This window comes from Lissotriton vulgaris, chromosome 9 (assembly GCF_964263255.1).
Source record: "Lissotriton vulgaris chromosome 9, aLisVul1.2, whole genome shotgun sequence".
NCBI classification, from domain to species: Eukaryota; Metazoa; Chordata; class Amphibia; order Caudata; family Salamandridae; genus Lissotriton; species Lissotriton vulgaris.
Genome location: NC_141697.1, coordinates 844,164,908 through 844,187,759, shown reverse-complemented (window position 1 = coordinate 844,187,759; position 22,852 = coordinate 844,164,908). Strand labels below are relative to the sequence as shown.

At 44.0% G+C, this 22,852-nt stretch overlaps 2 protein-coding genes across 2 annotated transcripts in view; both read left to right on the top strand.

The window, feature by feature from the left end:
* The window catches only part of LOC147692349 (solute carrier family 22 member 6-A-like), a 1,393,226-nt gene that overhangs the window by 369,021 nt on the left and 1,001,353 nt on the right, over positions 1–22,852 (top strand). The gene's annotated exons all lie outside the window — the stretch shown is intronic.
* LOC147692350 (uncharacterized) lies at positions 580–2,265 on the top strand. Its single transcript, XM_086938579.1, has 2 exons — positions 580–1,000; positions 1,271–2,265. The coding sequence occupies exons 1-2, from the start codon at positions 580–582 to the stop codon at positions 2,263–2,265; spliced, it is 1,416 nt and encodes a 471-aa protein (XP_086794705.1).

Sequence of the window (22,852 nt, the reverse complement as noted above, 5' to 3'; positions counted from 1 at the left end):
TTATATAAAACAGTGTCCTAAGGAGCTAAGGGCCCGATGTAGGTAAAAGGGATTTTCCGATTTCAAAATACCGAGGCGGGCCGAATCGGTATTCTGAAATCGGAAAACGAGATGTAGGAAATAAACAGCGAAATAATACCGAATCGGTCGGCATCGGTAATGTGAATCGCAACGTACCGATTCGGCACGGGCCGAATCGGAAAGTACCGAATCGGCTACCACCGATTCGGAAATAGCCGATTCGGCTACCACCGAATCGGAAATAGCCGATTCGGTAAAATCCGATTCGGCAATTACCGATTCGGAGGTTTGAAAACACACCCATGGGCAAAAAGCCCATAGGAATGCATTGAACAAACCGAATCGGTAAAATCCGATTCGGTAAAATCCGATTCGGTAAAATCCGATTCGGTAAAATCCGATTCAGCCAATGAGGTGGATCCCCCCTCCCCCACCCAAACAGGGAGTGGCAACCCTGGCAGGTGCAGCTAATTAAGAACTTTCTGCAGAGCCAGCCTGAGCTGAACACTCACAGTGAGCAGAAGTGGGAGCAGGAGGCAGAGAACTGTTGAGAGCAAGATGGCAACCCCCAGTGAGAGCCAGAAGGCCAGCCAGAAGAGGAAGCCAAAGTTCAGCAGCATGGAGCTGCAGGTGTTGGTGGAGGAGGTGGTGAGGGTGCACAGGCAGCTATTCGGGAAGCTGTCCCTCACTGTGCCGGACAGCACTAAGAGGAGGCTCTGGAGCGAGATAGCAGAAAGGGTCAACGCTGTAGGAGTCACCCCCAGGTCCCTTGAGGAGCTGAAAAAACGCTTCTACGATATCCGCAGCCTGACCAAACGGAAGATGGCTGAGATCCAGAGGCAAGCTGGAGGGACAGATGGAGGCAGGAACCCGGCGCCACCCATCACGGAGCTGGAGGAACTGGTGTCCAGCACCATCGAGAGGGAGAGCGTGACCGGAATCGGGACCCTGGACAGCTCAGCCAGAGCTACAGCTACAGGTAAGAAGCATGCGCATCATGACACACCCTACCAGACACCTCCCCATTAGACACAATGCACAGCCAAAGCCCAGCCCAGTACTGTAACCAACATACAAGAGACAAGCATCATGGTATATGTAGTCAGCAGAAGTTAGCAAAATATGGCAGTGCAGAATCACAAGATAGGAAACAGTGGAACACATTCTAAGGAGATGCAAGGACATGTGCTTTAATTGTACTGACTGTAATACATCGGCACTCAATTTACAAATGCTTCTTTGTACCTAGGGGCACCATCAGGCAGAGAACCACAGACAACAGAGGCAGCAGCACCAACTACCAGTGCAGTCGCAGGGCCCAGCACGAGTCAGGCTGCCGAGGAGGAGGAGGACAACACCATAGGGCTGGGTATTGAGGGAGACCTGGCAATTGAGTATGACTTACTTCATTCCCCACAAATGCCGAGCACACCCCCCTTGCTGTTCTCCCCAGAGAACTCCCCGACAAGGGACCACCATGCACCTACACCACCTCCTGGCACGATTATGGCAGTGGCTCCAGTAAACCCTATCCTGGGAGCAGGGGCTCAGGCCCCGGCCACCACCACACCCACACCAGTGGCACCCCAGCCCACTCAGCAGGGCGGCAGCAGCAGTACCCGGCGGCGTGCCATTCCCAGCACTGCAGCGCCGGCACCGGAGGGCAGTGTCTTCCTGGGCCTTGAAGGGAACATGGTGAAAATCCAAAGGCAGCAGGCGAAGTCCATCATGGCCTGCCAGCGCCAGCTCCGCCAGCATAACCTGCAGATGGGCGAGATGGTGACAGGTTTCAAGGCCTTTGTAGATTCCAACAAGGAGGTAGCAGCAGGTCTTGGCAGGCTGACCACTGCCATTACCCAGTTATGCGGCAGACTAGAGGAGCATGAGCTCTCGCGCAGGCAGGATGCCCGCGTGAAAAACCGCTCCATCAGCCTCCTTGCTGCTGCAACGGCGCAACTTTGTCAGCGCGGTGCCAATATGGAGTCAAGTCTAACCCAGAATACCGCCGAGATACCCAGGGGAATGGCCCGCATCACTACAGTAATGGAGGCTATGATTATCTCAAACACTGCCGCCAATCCTGCCCTGGACCTGGGGGATGCTGGGGACAGCAGCTGCCGCAGCAGCCCGGCCAGCGCTGCGTCAGAGCCGCGCAGGAGCACCAGGCGCTCCGCAGATGCCGCAGGACATTCTGAAGGGGGGGAGGGACACCCCAGTGGGGCTGCCAAGCGCTCCAGGAAGTAGGCTTGCAAGGGCGGGTGAGGCAACCTGGACCTTAGACTTTTGTTTACTTAGCTATTACACTTTTTTTTTGTTGCACATCAGTGCAGTAACGGTGTTGCAACAGTATTAAAATTTGCTTTTCACCACAACCATTTACCTGTCTGTGCATCTGTAGTCACTCAGAAATAGTTTTCTGTGATCTCCTCACGTCTGTATCTGCCATCACTTGGCGTACACACCCCAGCTGGCTGTGTTAGTGGCACAGCTTCGTCGTCGTCATGGTCCTCGTAGTCAGACAACTCCACCTCAGTGCCCTTCTTCACCGCAAGGTTGTGTAACATTGCACAGACAGCTATGATCTTGCAGCAGGTCATGGGGGTATACTGCCTTGCACCTCCACTCTTGTGCAGGCATCTGAATCTACTTTTCCAGATGCCAAAGGTCCGTTCGACGACATTCCTTGTGCGTATGTGGGCCCGGTTATACCTCCTTTGGCTGGGTGTGGAGGGGTTGAGGTAGGGGGTGAGTATGAAAGAGCGGAGGGCATATGCACTGTCGCCTGGAAGGAAAAGGGGTAACATTACACACATGCATACATGTATTACACCTAGCTACTTTGTGTTATGGGGGTCTGATGATGTGTCTCACCTAGGAGGTATCCTTCACCGAATTCGCCAGCCATCAGCCGTGCATAGATGCCACTCTGTTGAAAAATGTAGGAGTCGTGGGTACTCCCTGGGAATTTTGCTACCAGGTCTGTGATGGTGCACTTCGCATTGCAGATCACCTGCACGTTGATGGTGTGCGTAGACTTCCGATTGCGGTAGATGTATTCTGTGTCAGCTGGGGGGCAAATCGGAATGTGCGTGCCATCTATGCAGCCAATGACTTGGGGAAAATGTGCCATCTGGTAGAAGTCAGCTTTAGTTTGTAGCAGTTCTGCGTGGGTTGCAGGGAAAGAGATGTATTGGTCCATCCTGTGTATCATGGCGTCAAGGAATGTGTGGAAGAACCTTGACAGGCTGCTCTGGGTCACCCCTCCTACCGCTGCAACTCCACTTTGATAGCTGCCAGACGCAAGCAGGTGTAGGCTGCATAGCACCTGGACGTGTGCTGGGATGGCGTGTGCCCTTGGGGTGGGGTGGTCCAACAATGGTTTGAGGTCCCTGATGAGCTCAAGAATGGTGTCAGAGTCCAGCCTGTATCTCTGTAGGATCTCTGCCTCTGTGAGCATGAACAGGGTAATCCTCTGTCTGTAGACCTGTTCATCTCTTTGCCATTGCCTCTGTCCTTCCTGCTGTAGCCGTAGCCGCCTCGCAATGACATAAAAAGCTGCCATCCTGCAAGTTGCAATGCATTTTGGGGCTGTTTTTATGGGTTGGAGTTGGTTACCACCTGATTGTAATCCGTGGTAAATACCGAATGAATACTACCGATTTTGAGCCGAAATCGGTGTTTCGGTGCTTCCCTACATCTCCCCATCTGTCCGAATCGGGGACTTTCCCGATCGGTGATTCTACCTAATCGGTAGGTTCTCCGAATCGGCTTATGTCCGAATCGGTGTCTCTACCGATTCGGTACATGGACCGAATCTTTTTTTTTCCGAATCGGTGTCACTACCGATTCGGTACAAGGACCGAATCGTTTTTTTTCCGATTTGGTGTCACTACCGATTCGGTACATGGACCGATTCGGATATTTTCCGATTCGGTGTCACTACCGAATCGGTACATGGACCGAATCGGATATTTTCCGATTCGGTGTCACTACCGAATCGGTACATGGACCGAATCGGATAATTTCCGATTCGGTCTCACTACCGAATCGGTAAATGGACCGATTCGGTATTTTCTTCCGATTCGGTGTGTTACCGAATCGTTACATATCCGATTTTCGGTATGTACGTATCTGATTATTTTCCATTCGGTACTCATTCCGATTCGGTTTTAGGTCCGATTTTGACTTTTTTTTTTCCCCTACATCTCGATGGCAGTATACCGATCGGTAAGGGCCCAAAATCGGTATTTTCGGCCGTTACCGATCGGTAACGCCCTACCTACATCGAGCCCTTAGTGTCTTGTTAACGGGATGCCAATTTTAATTTTTTTTCACTCACTACAGCATGTTTTTTACTTTTCTGTGAGCACTGAATCGTAATATTTGTATAAAAAATAAGATGATACTCTTCAAGGAATAAATTAATTGCATTACAATACCACAATATTGTCCTGCCTTACATGTGCCTATGATATATTGTTTACAACTGGGCCCCAAAGTAAAATATATAGGATCCATTGTGTTTTTTCTTAAAAACATTCCTGAGACCCATTGGCCTCAGTGAACTACTATTATTGCAGAATTATTTATTAGCCCAGGTTCTTGTAAATTGTGGGGTTTTACTTGTTTTTGAAAAACCATTCTTGGTAGAAAAGCATTACGTTTGTGTAAGAAGGTGGATACCTGACTATGGTTACCCCAGATTTTTTGCCTAGTGTTTAGCTGGTTTTTGACTTAGTTGGCCTGGGATCCTACTAATCAGGGTCCCAGGCTATCTGCTCTCTCTGTAAAATGGACTCCATGTACCTTAGGTACATCTCCAATTGGAATTGGGTCACCTTATCAGCTCCTGTACAGTGTACTATAGGTACCCGGGGCATAGGCGTATCTAAGGCCTACCAGGGGCTGCAGCATATCTTTTGCCACCCCAGGCTGGCTATCCAAACTGACACAACTGGCTGATCACTCAGCTGGGGCAAGGTGGTATAATCACCCCCTTGCTTAGATATAGTATACCTATATTTGAACCTATATCTGGACACATATACACCTATAAGTCACTCCTATGGCAGGCCTTATCAATCCTGGAGGCAGAGTGATTGGTTTTATGTGATATGGTGCTCTAGCATGAGGTGAGCCGGTCTACAGCTTTTGGGACCAACTCCCTTAGCTGTTCTGGGATATTGCCATACCATATACTCTTAAGTGCATTATAATCATCGCGGTTACTTGCTAACTTTGGTTTGGCTTTATCAAAACATGATGTGTAAAGTGTCATACACTTTGGAATACTACCCCTTCACCAGTCCTGGCGACGGGGTAGCATTCCACCCTTCTAGAGGGAGAAGACATGTTACTTTGCTTAAACACAGTTAAATCTAACCAGAGCCCCTGCATCACAAAATGGATGCTGCTGCCGCAGACACAAGTCTGGCCTCCTGCTGCCCTTTTGCATTTTCCTGCTTGATGCATTGTCCGGTTGCTTGCCCGTTGGCTAGTGGCCTCTGTGACGACAAAACTACAAAACTACACTGCTGGTCTGGTTGCTCCAGACTGGCCCCAGCTCCCCTGAAAAGGAGCCATCGATCTGACCTTCCCGGTCCAATCAAGAAGACATCTTCAAATCCTGCATGGGTTGCCTTTGCCAAGGTTTGGTGACTCCAAATCGAGTTCCGACACTGCCGACAGCAAGCGCCTTTGTGGGGCAGCTCGTGTTCACCAGCTGGTCATCCTTGATCCTTCCTGGTCCACGTGGCAGCAGAGATAAACACCTCGACATCACCTGATTGCAACCCGACATCGCCTGGTTCCTTCCTGGTTCCTCGCTGGTTACTGGCTAGTGACCTGAATTCTGTCCCCTCTGCTTTCAGGTACTCTACTTCTTCGATCCACCCTTGGATCCAACCGGACTCTTCTCTCCTGGCCGCCTGCAGCATCTTCATCTACAGCAGGGGTCTCCAAACCGGTTCTGGAGGGCCGGATCCATGCCAGATTTTTTGGATATCCCCATTGAGATACATGTAGTTATTTTAAAAATCTGGCATGGATCCGGCCCTCCAGGACCGGTTTGGAGACCCCTGATCTACAGGCTCCATAGAACTTCACGACGAAACCCGACACACTTTGGCACCTATGCACCTGCTTCCTGTGGGTGAGGTAACAAACTAACTCCGGTGCTCCTATAGTGGATTACACCTCTAGTGTCCTAGTTTTAAGTGGCTAAGTTCTAGTCCAGTCGGAGGTCCCCGAAACCTATAACTTTCTGACTTTTAAGCACCATTCACTTATATGGTAAACACGGTTGCCTATAGACTCTGCACCCTTATCCTGTGGGCCTCTCCCGACCTAACCTTCGTTAGTCCAGTGTAGGCCCAGCGATTCCCAAGGCCCTAGGCCTGTTCATTGTTCGTGACGTGGTTCTTATACCACTTTCTTAATATATGGTTTGAGTGGCCCCCGGCCTATCCATAATTGTGCAGCTTATTGTATGTTATACTGTGTCCTTTGTTTAACGCTTGTGCTCCTGTGCTCATAAAGAGTTAAGGGGATTATTCTAGAAATAAATACATATATTTTATAATAAATAACTTGTGTGGTGTCCTTTCATTTGATATTAAAAGGGATTGCATATGGTAAAACAGCTGGCTTCACATGCCCTCTTGAGTTTAGCCTAAGACTGCTTTGTCCACGCTACCATTAGGATAGCTGGTCTATAAGGTTGGCTTAGAACCAATCACCATAAGGGTCGTTTGGACTGGTACAAGGTGCTCACTAGAATTAGTGGTCATCATATACCAGGCCAACTTCTCACAGTTTGACATTAGTTTTACCCGCTCAGCCTCAGCCTGTGGTGCTGCTATAAGTGGTTTAATTTGGTGTATGTACATATTTTTGATATTGTTGTGACCCAGGATACACCTTCTAACAGTGTGGTGCTGATTTTCAATAATTGCTGGGGTGGACAATGTATTGCACTGCATAAGGGTGCTTGGGGATTGTAGAATAGGATCTTTCCAACGGTGCATATTGCTGAAGTCATTCGAACACGGTTGGGCTTAGTACTGCTAGAAATAATTCCTTATGTGATTTATGCCCATCAATACAGGATGTCCATGTGGTGTTGAGTTTTTATGTGTGTGTTGAATACAAATGTTATTTACATACATCACATGTGAAGCCTCTTTTGTGATGCTCCAGTTATTCATTGCGAGAGAGTGCTGTGCCAATGCTTTACACATTGTCCCTGTGATAAGCCTGACTGGTCAGTGCCAAGCGACCCAAGGGTGAGCGCAGGTTATGCAGTGTGCGTAATCACCACCCCTGACTTGAGTGGTAGATTCTGTCTGGCTGGGGAATTGCCTCAGCCAACCAGAAAGTGCCAGTTCCAACACAAATTGTTTAATCTCCTGCCCCAGACAGGAGTGGTAGGTTATACCTGGCTGGGAAAATTGCCTTAACCAACAACGAAATTCTAGTTCCAACATTTGGCAGTCAAGTGGTAGGATAGGACTTGTATGTGCACAGCAATGCATGGTAACTAGTTACGTGCCATAACTTCACATAGACAAAGTGTTACTTTGCCTCCTAAGGGTGCCTGAAAGATGGTTTGACCTCTAGCTCTGTGATTTTTTTTCCCTGTAGATCTCTATTTCTGCCCCTGATAGTTTGCCACCATGCCTAAGGTTCTATCTAAAGGGGGACCGGCTTGAGTTGGCTGATCTGGACCTCTATACGTGACACAGCTTGAGGGATTCTTCCTGGAGCTGGGGGATGCTTGACAGGAGAAGTGCCACAAAGACAGATCTTCAAAAAGCCCTGCGAGCATGGGCCAAGGCCTACCCAGAAAGGTCAGTGAACGGCGGGGGAGATACTGAGTGTGAAGAGGGGTCAGAGCTTACACAGGGGTTTCCAGATGGACTGCCTATGGCTTTTGGGACAGGGGATATCCCAGCCCATAGGGGACAGTGTGTTCTCCGGTGGCCTGTCTCCAAGGAGCTGGAGGACAGAAGGGAGGAAAGGACACAAAAATGAGAGCTTGCCAGACAGGACAAGGAGCAGGTCCAAGCCCTTGCTAAATTAGAAAAAGAGCAGGTATTTCCAGCACATTGGAAACTGAGCAAACCCTGGCTAGAAGAAGCTAGCAATGGAAGAGAAAAAGACAGCTGATAAACTGAGCCTTAGAGAATTGGACACTAGAGCCCTACAAATAAGGTTTAACTGTAGTAATGGTGGCAAAGCACGTGTGCATCTGACAGTGAGAGTAGAGGTTGTAACCCATAAAAGATAATATCAAGATTCCTGAAAAGGGGGACATAAGGAAATGGCTGGCAAACTATGAGGCATCATTAACAGCGCACTGGGTCCCAGAGAAACTTTCGGGAGATAACTTATGGTGGTTCGTACCTAAGGTGGGGAGGGACTCCCTCCTCACTCCGGCAGGGAAGGGCATTTTGAGCTACATGACCAAGGCAGGCTATCTCCCCAAAGTACACCCCAACCTGCAATGGTAGGCTGGACACATGTTAAGAAATACCTACAGATGCAAAAAGAATAATTGATGGACAGAATACTGCACAAGGTCAAACATTCACCCCAGTACAGAGCTCTGGGCCTAAAACCATGTTTTTGTGCTCTCCATGCCTTTCTAGTTTGTCTCACTGTGCCACTGGATTCAAGCTACCCTGGCTTAGGAGGAGTGAAACCCTGAAACTGGTCCTAGGATGCTTATTTCTGGTCCAGGGAAGACCTGGCCTGGCTGTTCGGCCTGCACTGTTGTCATGATGCACTGGGTCAAGACTGATTTGCATATGGCTGGGTCTAAACTGGGGTGGCATGGTGAGCAAAAGAATGAATGATTTAACCCATATCCCTTGATTGGAGGTTAATGTTTTTCATTTGGGCTGCAATAGTGGATTGCAGTGGCACAGCCTCATCATGTTTCCAATTATTTGATTTGCAGTGACAACTAGGGCTGAGTGTAGTTCGCGAAGTAGCGCTATGCGAAGCTACACGAAGTGCACTTCGCGAGCTACGCGTAGCACTATGCGAACTGCGTAGTACCCTGTTCGCACTGTGCAAGATGCCGTTTTCAATGATTCCACAGTGCGGACAAGCATCCGGCACTGTGCAATCATTGAAAACGGCATCTTGCACAGTGCGAGCTGTAGTTTTCTGCCGCTCAAGTAGATTTTTACTTGAGCAGCAGCTTTCTCAACCCTAACTGGCAGTTTCTCATCGCGAGCTGTCACGAGCATACACGACCACTCGCAATGAGAAACCTGACCTCCCCGCGTTGAGAATCTCGCCGGGAGGTTTATTTTCCTCGCTTGCTATCAGCAACTTGATGTTTCTGATTGCGAACGAGGAAAAAGTCTTGCCGGGATGTCATTTTGCTTGCTCGCCATCACCAACTTGACGTTAAGGACCGCGAGCAAGCAAAAAATTACCGCTGCACTACACTATGCTACTCGTGTTTGCACTCTGCTATGTGCAATTCACATAGTGCGAAGTAGCGCAAGCTTTGCAAACTACGCGAGCATTGCGTAGTGCTTTGCCCAGGGTAGTGACAACCCATTTCCAGTGGTAAAGATGTCTTTTGTCATGATTTTCATAGAAATGCCCCTACTAAAACGTGTGCAGTTCCCTGTGCAAAAACTCTTTTGTGCGCCTTTGTGCTTGGCTCCAGTCCGCACTGGAAGTCGGGGGGATCAAATCTGGGGTTGCCCCAGTGACAGCAATAAAACAACGGGCATGCAACTGGAATAACAGATCTCTGCCATTTGCTGGCCTAGATGGAAAAACTTGAGGAAGAGGTTTTGACCGTTGGCCTCTGAAGCCAGATCATGGACCCACTAAAAATTGATGTCTGAATTCCACGGCCTCATAGCAGACAGGACTGAAATTTAGGGGAGATATCTGTGTTTCAAAGGGAGACCCTTTAAACCACCCCCAACTTCAAAGACGTACTACAGCATAACTACTGGTGCCAAACTTTAGCAAAGGGTGAGATACTCTTGTGGGGAAGTGGGACCAGACAACCTGGAACTAAGTGGTGTACACTGCCAGAGGAATCTGTTGTGCACAAGGAGGATTGCTGCCATTGAAAGTAACTACGTGACATTCCTGAATAGTGACTGGCCTGGGCCAACTACCTGCTGCTGTGTGGCATCCTGAAGTGTGCTTTCCAGGGGCTTGTTGAGCTTGCCCCCTGTTCTTCGGAGGTCTAAGGGGCATTAAAGATCTCCTACGTCAGACCTACACCTTCCACCTGTGACAGCTGGAGAGCGGTGCCCTCCCAAGTGCCCACATCGTCCTAGTAGAATCCAACTGGTAGCGCGGCGTGGATGTCAAACTAAGAATAGTGCCTGGAGACCGGATTGCCTCATGCTGAACCCCAAAGTCTTGCATGCATCGAAGGCAGGTGGCCCCGCATCATGGGGACCTTGGCATGCATTAGCGATTTGTTGGTGGTGAGTGGATTCACCAGTTGCGAGACCCAGTGTGGCCTGCTTCGTCCCTTGTGATGTATCTCCCTTGTACAACATGCCAACTGCATACTCATTGTGTGGGGTGTCTGATTCACAAGTTGCAACCCTCTTAGATGGCAGCGTAACCATAATAGTCCTCATTCTATCTCCATGATGCACTGCTGAATTTGCGGGGCAGGTACTGTCTGGTGTGACGAAAATCAACATGCACAGGAAATTGTGCCCCATTTCCAGGGTTGTACGGAATTGCAACTCTTCGTTTGTGTGTGACCAGAATAGACTGGTGTGACTGATATCATCGTTCACTAGACAATGTGCCCAGATTATCTGATGTGACCAATATCACCCTGCACTGGATCTTGTGCCTCATTTCCAGAGAAATACTGATTTCGCAACTCTTTGTTGTGTGAGACCGAGACGGTCTGGTGCGACCCGCATCATAGCTCACAAGCCATTGTGCCCTGATCACCTGGGTGCGACCCTGATAGGTGTGTACCTAAAGGGGTGCCTCCTCCTTCAGAGAGGCCCCACCTTTCCTGCTTCATTCTTCATTCCTCGATTTATATCTCTCTAGCCCCCAGCATGGTGGACCAACTTCCCTCTCCTCACCCTGCCTTTCCAGAAAGACATTGTGGTGTCAGGTAGTTTTGCCTGGCTCAGGCCTGGGTGGTGAGAGTGATTGACTGGTCTGGAGGAATGCTTCCGAGAATGATCAAAAGCGGATCAAGAGACTGAGTGACCCATCTGTGCTTTACAGAACTGGGCTGGTGCCAGAAGGCCCAGGCAGGCCTCTATGGTGTGAGAGACTATTTAGCTCAGCCCATTTCTGCTACTCATCCTGTGGGTGAACTTCTCAAGTGGCTACCAAATCCCTTTTGCTGACTGCCTCCTAATTGATCCTACTACCTACCCCCACCTACTTCCCTGGGATCCTGACTAAGAGTGAGTATGGCTGTGTGCAGCCTAGTGCCAGGGAAGAGGATGGGGTGCCTCTAATCAGGGAGATGTAGGATAGTTGGGGTTAGTTCAAGGTGGAGGGAGGATTGGGGCCATGGGGTCTGCAGCATGTTACCAATTGACTTCCTGGGTATCAATGGCCCCGTGTTTGGATGTTGGGTGCGTATGGGTGCAAGCGTGTGCTGTACCGACCTGCCTGATATCAGTTGTACCTCGTACCAGTGCAGAGTGAGTGTGTGTGTGTGTGGAGGTGACAGTAGGTGAACTGCCTGTAGTTCTCGACACTGGCCGTGCTTTACAGTATACTTGATTTCTTGCTAGAAAAGCATTACATTTGACATTGGTTTTATCCGTACAGCCTCGTCCCACAGTGCGGCTAAAAAGAGGTTTAATTCGGTGTATGCACATATTTCTGGTGACCCAGGGTGAACCTTCAACTGTGTGGTGTTGACTTACAATAATTGCTGGGGAGGGCCTTGTGTGGAAAACGTATTGTACTGTGTAGGGGTGCTGGGGGGTGTAGAATAGGTTCTTTCCAAGTGTGCATCTTGCTGATGTCATTCAAACACGGTTGGGTCGAGCACTGCTAAAAATAATACCAAATGTGATTTATGCCCAGCAATACATAATGTTCATGTTGTGTTGATTATTATGTGTGTTTTGAATGTAGACTTTATATACATAATTCACGTGCAAAGCTTCTTTTGTGACGCTATAAGTATTTATCGTGAGTGAGTGCTATGCCAATACTTTACACATTACCTCTGTGATAAGCCTGACTGCTCAGTGCCAAGCTACTTAAGGGTGACTGCAGGTTATATAGTGTGTGTAATCACCTGCCCCTGACCAGAGTGGTAGTTTCTACCCGGCTGGAGGATTGCCTCAGCCAACCAGAAAGTGCCAATTCCAACACATTGTGTGTAAACACCCACATCTGACGGGAGTGGTAGGTTCTGCCTGGCTGGGGTAATGCCTCAGCCAACCAGAATGTGCCAGTTCCAGCAGAACCTTTGATGCAAACTCTCCTCAAGTACCCAACATTTTGGTGAGGAAACCTATACAAACTTTGTCATTTACCCTATTATTTCTATTACCTTCTCCTCGATTCGGGATGCTGATTTCTCTTTGGGCCAACATTATTTCCAGGAGAATTGCGTAGTGGAGGTGACTGTGTCAAATCATGACCTCATGTCCTAAAAATATACTTGTGAAATGTTCTACCAGTTGTACTGTGTTCCTTCTGGGATAATTCTTAATGTTTGTGTTAAGCGTAGGAACTTCTAAAAGGAACAGAATCATGCATTCTCTTGCAGTCTGCAAAAACACCTACACTTCTAATCCAATAAAGAAAAGACAGAAACAACCCACGAAATGTTGCGAAGAGAAAGGAAGGGAACTGCTAATGGCACAAGAACTAAAGAATTATCAGAAAGAATAAGGAAGCATGAATAACATGTTAAAGATCTTACAAGCAGAAAGAAGGAGGAACACCAAGAAAACAAACTGCTAGAACTGGACAGAACTTCAGGAGGCGAGAATACAAAACAAATGCAAAAGAATACCCAGTGTAGAAACAAATGAAGTAAACGCTATCTAAACCAAGGCCACAGGCGCAATATTGTATGTGCTACAGAGAAAAATGTAGGCTGACCCAAAACACAGCGATTTTGGCAACTAGCGAAATGGATAAATGTCTAGAAATGTCATCAGCATAGCAAAACACATGCCATAGAATGGGCAGGTTAAATGCAGAATTAATTTCAAAGTGGCTTCCATAGGTAAACCTTCTCCCAAATGAATTCCTTTAAAAATGTTAAGGCTACTGGATGCTAGGTGCATGTATGAGAGTTGGCAGACAGGGTGCCCTGCCATAAATGAGGTAAAGTACCCTGTATTCCGACTGACGGGCATCCCCTCTATTTTGAGTCAGAGTTGGACTCATTGGTGTAGGTGCATCAGAAAACCCACCTCATTTATACCAGATGGTCTGATGCCTTTTTGGCAGATACAAACGCAAGGGAAACCTTCTGGGTCCCTAACTGAAAAAAAAGTGACCACTACACACGGAGGCCAATTCGATGGTGTCAACCTAATTAAAATTAGCGTTCTTCAAAAACAAGCTCCCACTTTCAGAAATTGTTTTTGGATAACAAAAAGTTTGGATTAGCGCCTACCTAAAACATGGTGGCAACTCACTAAAATGCCAGTCCCTTCAAAGGAGCTGCCATGACAGTGACTCCTCTGAAGGCATAAAGATCTTACCAGAGGAGGCGGTGGTGATCCCAAAATATGTCAGGCGGTAGTTCATCGGGGAGAAGTAGATATTGCTTGCCACAATCTAAATGAAGCCCTAAGTCTAAAAGTGATCGTCCATTTTTGAAAATCGACACTGTTCTTTCCAGAATAATTACCCAATAATTTGATCTTGACAATTTATCAACATTCATTGGCAAATACATTAGGCCTGGTTTATATTTGAAAGGTCGTTTTTGTTGTTGCCGCATCTGTCCACTCAGTTACACATCAGCCACAAACTTAACCACTCTTCTTTACACTCATGAATCTTACCATATGTCCATCAACTCATTTTTGTACTCACACTCTCACCCACGCACAATACACACACAAACATAAACTCACCTATCACTGATTTAGTATCCAGACCTATTGTTCTAGTCAGTGCTTATTCCATGTGTATTTCTGGCATAATTCGGCCATTACATTATCTTGTGTAGACAAGAGTGGTCTAAAACCTGCCTGCCCTCTAGGCTTTTTTCCTTGTGCAAAAGCCCAGGTGTGAAGATGTAATTGTAAAAAAAACCTGCACAGCCAGAATGGTTAGACATACATATAGCCTTCATATTATTCACAAATCTGAATTGTTTGGAAAGAAGGGACATCCTTTTTCAAAGTTTTGCAAGAACGCTACATTTAGTTAGTAAAACTCATGTCATCTAGGTGGATAATGGATTGATATATCCAAGTTTAGATCAAGAGAGTGTTAATATACAGTAAGTGTTAGCTAGAACATGCAAGTGCCCTACCTTCAATACTCTTCCTGCTAGAACCAGAGGGCTCAGACAACTCTAGTGTCATGGGCTTCCACACAAGGAGGGGACAGTCACAGCTCCAAAAGACAGTCAGTATGGGGTTCAAGGAAAAGATTCTTCAGTCTCCAACGAAGGAGGTTCAAGTTACTCCTTATACTCTGTGGGAGACTAAAATCATAAAGTGGCACACACTCATCATGTTGCAGCTCTGATGGGATTTGCACCATGCAGATTGTTGGTGCATACTCAAGTACAACCTGCATTCAAGCGGATGGACCTTTCCTCCTGGGATGAGGAATAACATTAACAATTCGACAGTATATCAATTACAATTCAGCACATTTGGCCCCACACAGGTGACTGAAAATAGTAGTTTTGCAAACCTTGAAGGTTTATCATCAGATTAGCAACGTTACAAATTCAAATCATTGACATTTGTCAGAATTCTTAAATCATCAGGTAAATGGTGTGACTCAGTATAATACAAAGCGATTCAAAATAGCGCATACAAAGACACACTATTTAAAGTTGCATAGGAAAATTGAGCAAGTTTCAGTTTCCCATGAAGAAAAGTCCCTTAAAACTAAACTAAGAAGTCTACTGAATTAGGAAAATCAAGCAGAAGGTAAGGCCTTTTAAAGGTAGAGTCCATGTAGATTGAGATTGGTAAAGATAAAATGGATTTGCTCAGGAGTCTAAGTCTAACTCTTTGGGCAGGAGAAAACAGTAAATGATGCCAGAGAACTGAGCTGAATAGTCTACTTTGCCTACAATAGACTTGTTTAGATCCCTTAGAAATAAAGAGGAGTTAACATCATCCACGTTTTCAATTTACAGTGTAGCCCATTTGGCTACACAGTGAGATTCCAAAAGTTGATAAATGGGATTAAATGTAGGTTTATTAGAAATTCGAAGCCACGCTGATGTGCACAAGTCTCAAAAACATGTTGTAAAAATACAGAATCACTGCTGGCAGTCCAAATCTTCTGACAACGTTTAGTATCAATAGAATAAAGCATAACAGGAATTCAGTAATAGTAAACCAGAGAATAAGGAACAAAATCTGGTGATCAGTATAAATTCTCCGGTCCTCTTCCCTGTACATGAATAAATCTAAATTACCTAAACTAAGTCTGAACTGAGTAGCATTACCTTGGAAACCTATATCAGATCCAGTAAACCCTTAAGGTATCAGCATTGTTGAAACTTCAGTAGAAGTTCTCCAAAATCAGGAGTCTTTCTTAGCATAAAACCACACAATCGAAATATAGCAAAGAGGTCTGTATCCCCCTGAATGTAAAAGGAATCCACCTGAAGCTAAAGTGTGACCACCAATTAAAACTCCACAGAACATTCAAGAATCCCACATCATGTGTCCCAGTACATTTACACCATCTCGCAGTAGAACTTGGCAACCTTATTCAATACTCCCAACTCATAGTCTGAACATCATGACATCCTTGGACTCCTACATCTGTAGATATAGCATAAATAGGTCTCCTCCCTTTGTTCATTGGTGCCTCTCATCCTTGTCAAAAGTTCTTATCCCAAGCCTCACTATCTCTCAAACACAATTTGTCTTTCACTATGAGTTCATATGAACACACCTGCAAAGAAGAAGACCGTGCAACCCAAGCAAACATTCCCGTTGGAGGTTAAACATTACAGTCCAAATGTTTAAGGCCTCTGGTCAAGCTAATATAGCAAAACACTTCAATACACTTTGAAATGCATGGTTATGGAAACATATACAGTTATAAAATAAAGGAAAGATATTTTTCAAATGAACATGTGAGTATATACAGAGGTAATAAAATTACTCAAACTACACAAATGCAGATATATATGAAAACTGCAACTTGGCATCACTATGAAGAGAACATGTATGCACACTCGTGAAAATATCTGAATTGTAAAGCAAATGTACTTTCAGTATTCCAGTCAAGTGCAACACTTTACGCTAATGATATTAAAGAACACATATATATGGTACTACGTGCACTTATATATGGCACAGTCAAGACGTAAAAGGGTGGAGCCAAAATTACACTGCTCCAGTGATAAGCCTCAGGAGAATAAAAAAGGAGCTTCTGAATCTAACTAGCTCAATAGTTAAAACAAACAATTTTCAACAAGATGCAACACTCTCGATGGTGTGAAGGAGAGGGGACCAATCAGAATCACACATTTTTACAAAAAAACATTTAAAGTTTTCTTCTCAGGCATTGAACAATGTATGTTTTCAGCTGCACTGCCTTTAAGAGATATATTGTACTAGGATGACGATTCCTCAGTCAGCTTGTCTGAGGCACAGTTGTGGAAATTCACTATTCACTCTGTACGGAAACTCATATGGATAACATTTCTTTCAGAAACGAAAACATTAGAAATAAGAGAGAAAAACACAGCAGGCAGAAATACATTTTCAGTGTTAGCATTAGTCATTTAAACTGAGGCCTACATTAACTATAGCTAACTAACATGAAAATCACACTTTATATAAGCATAATAAGTGTGCAGATTGATATATGTTATGCAAAACAAAAAATTGTGACAGTGCATCCTAAATTCCGTTCTCTGGTAACTCGGAGAGCTACCACACAATACATTCATGAGTCCCCCTGTGACAGATTTTTAAATGTGATTTATTGACTTCTACTATTTATGTCTAGATTCCTCTAGATCTCTAAATTCATCATACAGATTACTCTGCATCTCCTCAAGATTCACCCCTTCTCGCTTTAATTTTCTCCCATTTCCCATTGTTTCCTCCCTTACACTTTGATCCGTTTGTTCCAGTTATCATTCTAAATCACTTTATGCAAAGGAATGAACATATAGTTAAAATAGCAATAATCGATTTTGGGCCAAAAAGGTCCCTAATAGTCTATTGCCAATACAACTAGTCAATTTACCTACATCAGAAATTGTTTTCCCAATTGCCTCCCAGGCACATGTTGCTTTTAACTCCTTCAAACATTTAGAAACATCAGCAATGTTAGCAATAAATGTGTTAATATTACCACTCGTATTAGGCATGAACATGCAGCACTGCTGGATGCATAACATGTTGCAAACTGCCTTCTTTTGCAAGTAAGATATCTAAAGCAAGCCTGTTCTGTAGGACCATGACTCTTGTTGCCACAAGTTCTGTGTTAATAGTGGATAACGCACCAGCAATATTGCCTGCTAGATGGTCCACCAATGTAGATAGCTTGCTACTTTTCAGGCCATTTAAATCTACTCTTACAGAAGAAATCAAAGCACTAAATATTTCACATACTGTTTGCAAAGCACTTTGCTTGTGTCTTCCATGAAGCACTACTACCTTATCATCAGTGTTAAATACATGATAAAATTTAGGGAACACTACATATTGCATATTTTATTTTATTTAAAATTTTGATATCAAGCACCTCTCACTCCCGGAGAAGTATCTTGACGCTGCGCTGCTCAAAAGAGGATAAAACATTCTAAAACAGCCAAGTCTTCAAACCCTTCTTAAAGGAGGCAAAGTTTGAGCAAGAGTGAAGACTAAGAGGGAGTTTATTCCAGTGACAAGGGGCTGTCTAAGAGAAAGATCTGGCCCCATATCTTAAAGTACGAATGCATGGTCACCAGAAGTGCCGTATCTGAAAATCTTAAATATCATGGAGGCAGGTAGGAAGTATGATCAAGTAGAGAAGTAAGCATTAAAAGACTTTCAGAGTGCCTTCGGTGATAGACAACATAGTTTGAAAATGGCATGCTCTTTAATTGGCAGCCAGTGAAGATTCCTGATAATAGGAGAGGAAGGCGAGTGTAAGGTCGTGCAGCAGTATTGTGGACCACCTACTGTTTGGGCAGCACCGTGAGGTGTCATTTACTGATTTCAAAAAGTGCTTCCCATGACTCAAGGCTGGTGATACGGGCCTGGACATGAGTCTTCCTGGCAGTGTCTGGGGGCCACAGGGGAGTTTTGTTAAGAGCCTCTCGGTGGCAAAATAGAGGCCACAGGAGGCATTAACTTGGTATTTTATAGAAAGAGATTGGTCTACTTCACTCCCAGGTTTTTCACTTCCTGCTTAGGAGAGGGGGCGGGACTAAGTTCAGAAAGCCACAATTCTGCTGACCATATCTCAGTCGTTTTTGCCAAATTACATGATCTCTGTCTTGTTGCTGTTTAATTGGAGGCCGTTGTTACTCATCCAAGCAGCAATTTCCCTTGTGCAATTAGCAACTTTGCCTTTCACCTCATCTGGGTCAGGGCCGGAGGCGATAAGAAGTTGAAAGTCATCAGCATACAACACAATCTCCAATCCACAGGCTGTCACGATTTGGGCCAATGGGACTACATAGATGTTAAACAGAGTTTAAAATTTGTGCAAGCATTACCTCAGACCTATCATCTGAGATTTCAAATCTATTGTTTTCTCCTCATACAACAAAGCTTTCCTTGCTGGCGCCAATCTAAACATAATTTTGGGTGTATCTCAGAAGTTTTAAAAGTCTCTTCTTCTTTTCTTCCTACTTACCCTTAGTTCCTCCATTTGGCTTTGACTCAATTTCTTCCCTTCTGTCTTCCAAGTCAGTCTTTGTCGGAGACCTGAAAAAATGCCTTGCCGCATCGATATATCTAGTGTTATAATTAGGACTCAAATGTTTGTACAAAGGCACCTGTTCAAAGACAATCAAAATTGGAAAAATGATATTCAAACCAACCCATATGATAAAGAAGACTAAGAATTAAACTACAAGACAAGTGGTATATGAGAAGAAAGTGATGGTATGTCATTTTGTTTGCACTGGATATGGGAAATACGTACATATATAGGATTATGTGCATGCATGACTTGGCAACAGGTTAAAGAAATGGCTATTCGAAAAATTCCATTCGGAATCATCTGTGTGTAAAATCTTCATATCAAACTTATGTTACTATACTAGGTGAGTGGAATTAGGTTTAGATACATTGGAAGCATACTCAACAGGATATTTCAAACCCACTAATAGTCCAATCATGAAAATATCCAAGACAATGGCCACTACAGTTAGTATCACTCTACATTTCTTTGGTGAATTGAATACCATGGTTTCTCTAGAGTCAGGCTTCAAGGAACAGGAAATCAAAAAGCAAAAGCAACTTCTATTTGTCACCTTATACTTGTGCAAATCAGCAAGATATTGATTTGATTAACTTCGAAAGTTAGCCCCAGCCCGACATCAGCTTCTTTTAAAATGACTACCTTACTCTTTACTGGAGGCTGGCTCTTAAGAAGTTTCATAAGTTCCAGAAACATTCAGTTTATTTGGACAGTATCACTTGAATCAAGTCAATCAAAAATAAAAAATCAATCAATCTTTGCTGTGGTAGCTTAAATCACGGAGGCTTTCCAAGTATATTCTGTTGATTATTGTTTTTTATGTTATCACGTCTGACTCACTTTCAGCAAAGTATGCTCATTCAGTGACTGAGTATCTTTGAGGGGACACCCATGTTCTCTTTGATCTCCTGATTACTGGCTGTCCATCTGAGCTGCCACTTTGCTCACTTGTCTCTGTTCCTTGTTTACTCTCTCTGCCATGCATTACTCTGCCACAACAGCTCTCACTCTATCACCTTTTCTTGACCTGCTTTCTTTTCTTAGCCCCTCTCTGGCCAAACTACTTGGCCCTTCTTTTGGGTTGACTTTGACAATGTACAAAAAAGGAGAAAGACCACTTACACCAAAGGGGCAGAGTTCCACTAACAAAATAATCTAAAAGGCTCCCTTTAAAATGAAAATCATATAAAATACTCAAACGTCAATATGCATAAACTCCACATACAGGAACGTGCAATACACCACAATACTACAGAAGTAAAATAATATATATGTTGCTCGAATATGAATTTACGTCAAATAAATGAAAAGACAAGAGGCATTTGGCAAAACAGGAGAAGTTGGTTTAGATAAATGCAGTGGCAAGGAGAGTATTGAGAGAGGCACATCTGAAGAAAGTCTCAGAGTATAGAAGTTTTGGCGGCACATATATACATTTTGTGGGTACAATGAACACTTTGACATTCTTTGAAAGCATCATGGTCATAAACAACAAGGACAACCATCAGATAAGGGGAACACAGATGTCTCTTGATCTCGGGGAGAGCAAATGTGTGTCAGTGTGTGTGTGTTCAGATGTCCGGTGTGGTGAGTGTGTGATCACCTCATAAGGTGTATGTGTTGTGTCCCTATTGACTGAGTGTTTCTAACTACATGTGGCATCTATCTTTGTGGTATTTTTGGAGCACGCGCCTTCGGCCAAACATGTTTTTTTGGGGCCTATCTCCACAGTTTTGTGTGTGATGTACCTATCTATGGGATCGATCAGAGTTTACCCTGGGTAAGCCTTGTCTTTGGGATAAATCTAACCCCACCTGTGACCTGTTAATTGGTAGAATACGGTTTGGATCACAGGGCCTGTCTGACCACGTATCTCTGATTTGAAGTTGATGGGGAGGTCATCTTGGATGAATACAAGAGCAATGATATGAGCTCTGGCATGCTTGCACGTGTAATATGGCGGTTATTGATATCACATTTACCAATAGTTTCATTATAAAACATACAGTTGTTACATCGTATATCGATATTGCATTCACTGAGATTGACTTCATTATGCGTGCATAAGTCATGGTGTACATCGACATTGGATTTACTGTTATTGACATCACTCTGCGTGCATAGGTTATAGCAATGATGCCATGGACTGTCCCACCCGACCTGTATTACCTCCTATCGGGTCGTAGTTGGCTCCCAAAGCTGGCCATATGATAAATAAATCTATAGCATTAAATAATGTTTTCCTTGTAACAGTTTTATTTTATTTCTTTTATGATTATTGTTGATATCTCTTTTCTGAATTTTTAATTTCTTTATATATTGTACTTTGCTTAGTAGAAAAATAATAAAAACTAAACACAACACACTATATACAGTGCTGTGCACTTATTTACAATACTGTACAGTATAGTGCAATCAATGGTATCAGTTCATTTTTTTTCATATATAGGAGATCTTCTTCTCAATTTTTGCAACATAAGGAACTGTTTCGATATATGTACATATTACTTCACCTTGCCACATACCCATCACCACAGCCTTTAGTGCTGTTGGTGCCCAATGCCACAATAATTTTGGGTCCCCATGACCTCATCCTTGGATTCCCTCACAAACACCTAGCAAAAGGGCCCCTCATGTCTCCATAGCCCCTCGCTCACTTGCATTTGTTTTAAACACCTGGTTACTACTGGCTTTACTAATGCACTCAACTATCCACAATAAAATACAGATCTGTTTTTTGCATGTCAAATCTGCCACTAGACAAAAGTCCCATTGCTCTCTCTAGCATGAACATATTAACATCAGTAATCTTGACATTATAATTGCTGCCTAAAAACTGTATATATATATATATATATATATACATATATATATATATATATTCACTGAAATAGTTATAGTTAGGAATTAGCATTTAAAAAACCTATTAAATTCACTGAAAAATCCATAGGTTTCACACCAGTTATAGTTAGGAATTAGCATTTAAAAAACCTATTAAATTCACTGAAAAAACCATAGGTTTCACACCAGTTATAGTTAGCTGGAAATTTTACTGACATAAAACCAATGAAATTCCACGTTATAGTTAGTTGGACTCACTATAACTTGCGCGTGTAATGCACTGCTGATGACATCACATATTACATCACTCATGACATGGTCAGTGACATCACTCATGACATCACTGATGACACCATCCAGTGAATGTGTGTCTTTCTTAAAAATAAATATGTTTTATATATGTATATGTAAAGGTCGATGGAAAAATAAATGTTTAAATTAGTGTCTTAATGAATGTTTTTTTTAAAAAAAATGATTGGATAACTGGCTTATTAAGTGTATCTTAGTGAATACATATATTAGCGAGTAATGTTTAAATATTTAAATGTTTGCATCAGTGTTTCACTTTGTGTATAAATGGCTACATGGGTTGGTGAGTAGTCAAGTCAAGTCAAATGATCTTTATTCGGAGTAGATACATCCATAAAAGTACAGTATACATTTAAAAAAGTTATAGTTAAAACAACAGGTACGTCATATTAGTACAATTAATGGAACCAAATAATGATTTATACAAAAATTTTATAAAAGTTAAAAATATCATTTCATATAGAAGAGAGCTTACACATGTACAATCGTACATACATCCTTCAAAATGTGCAAAAAAGGAATTTGTGCAAAAGATGCAATTTCACTCTTTTCATCAAACTGAATCCATAGAAGCACGGGAGCGGACAGCAGCTTTAAGGAAGCT

Bases quoted from the DNA above. Each gene is read 5' to 3' on its own strand.
- LOC147692350 (XM_086938579.1), top strand. From the start codon at position 580: ATGGCAACCCCCAGTGAGAGCCAGAAGGCCAGCCAGAAGAGGAAGCCA. The intron at 1,001-1,270 runs GTAAGAAGCATG...CTTTGTACCTAG, and splicing joins AGCCAGAGCTACAGCTACAG to GGGCACCATCAGGCAGAGAA.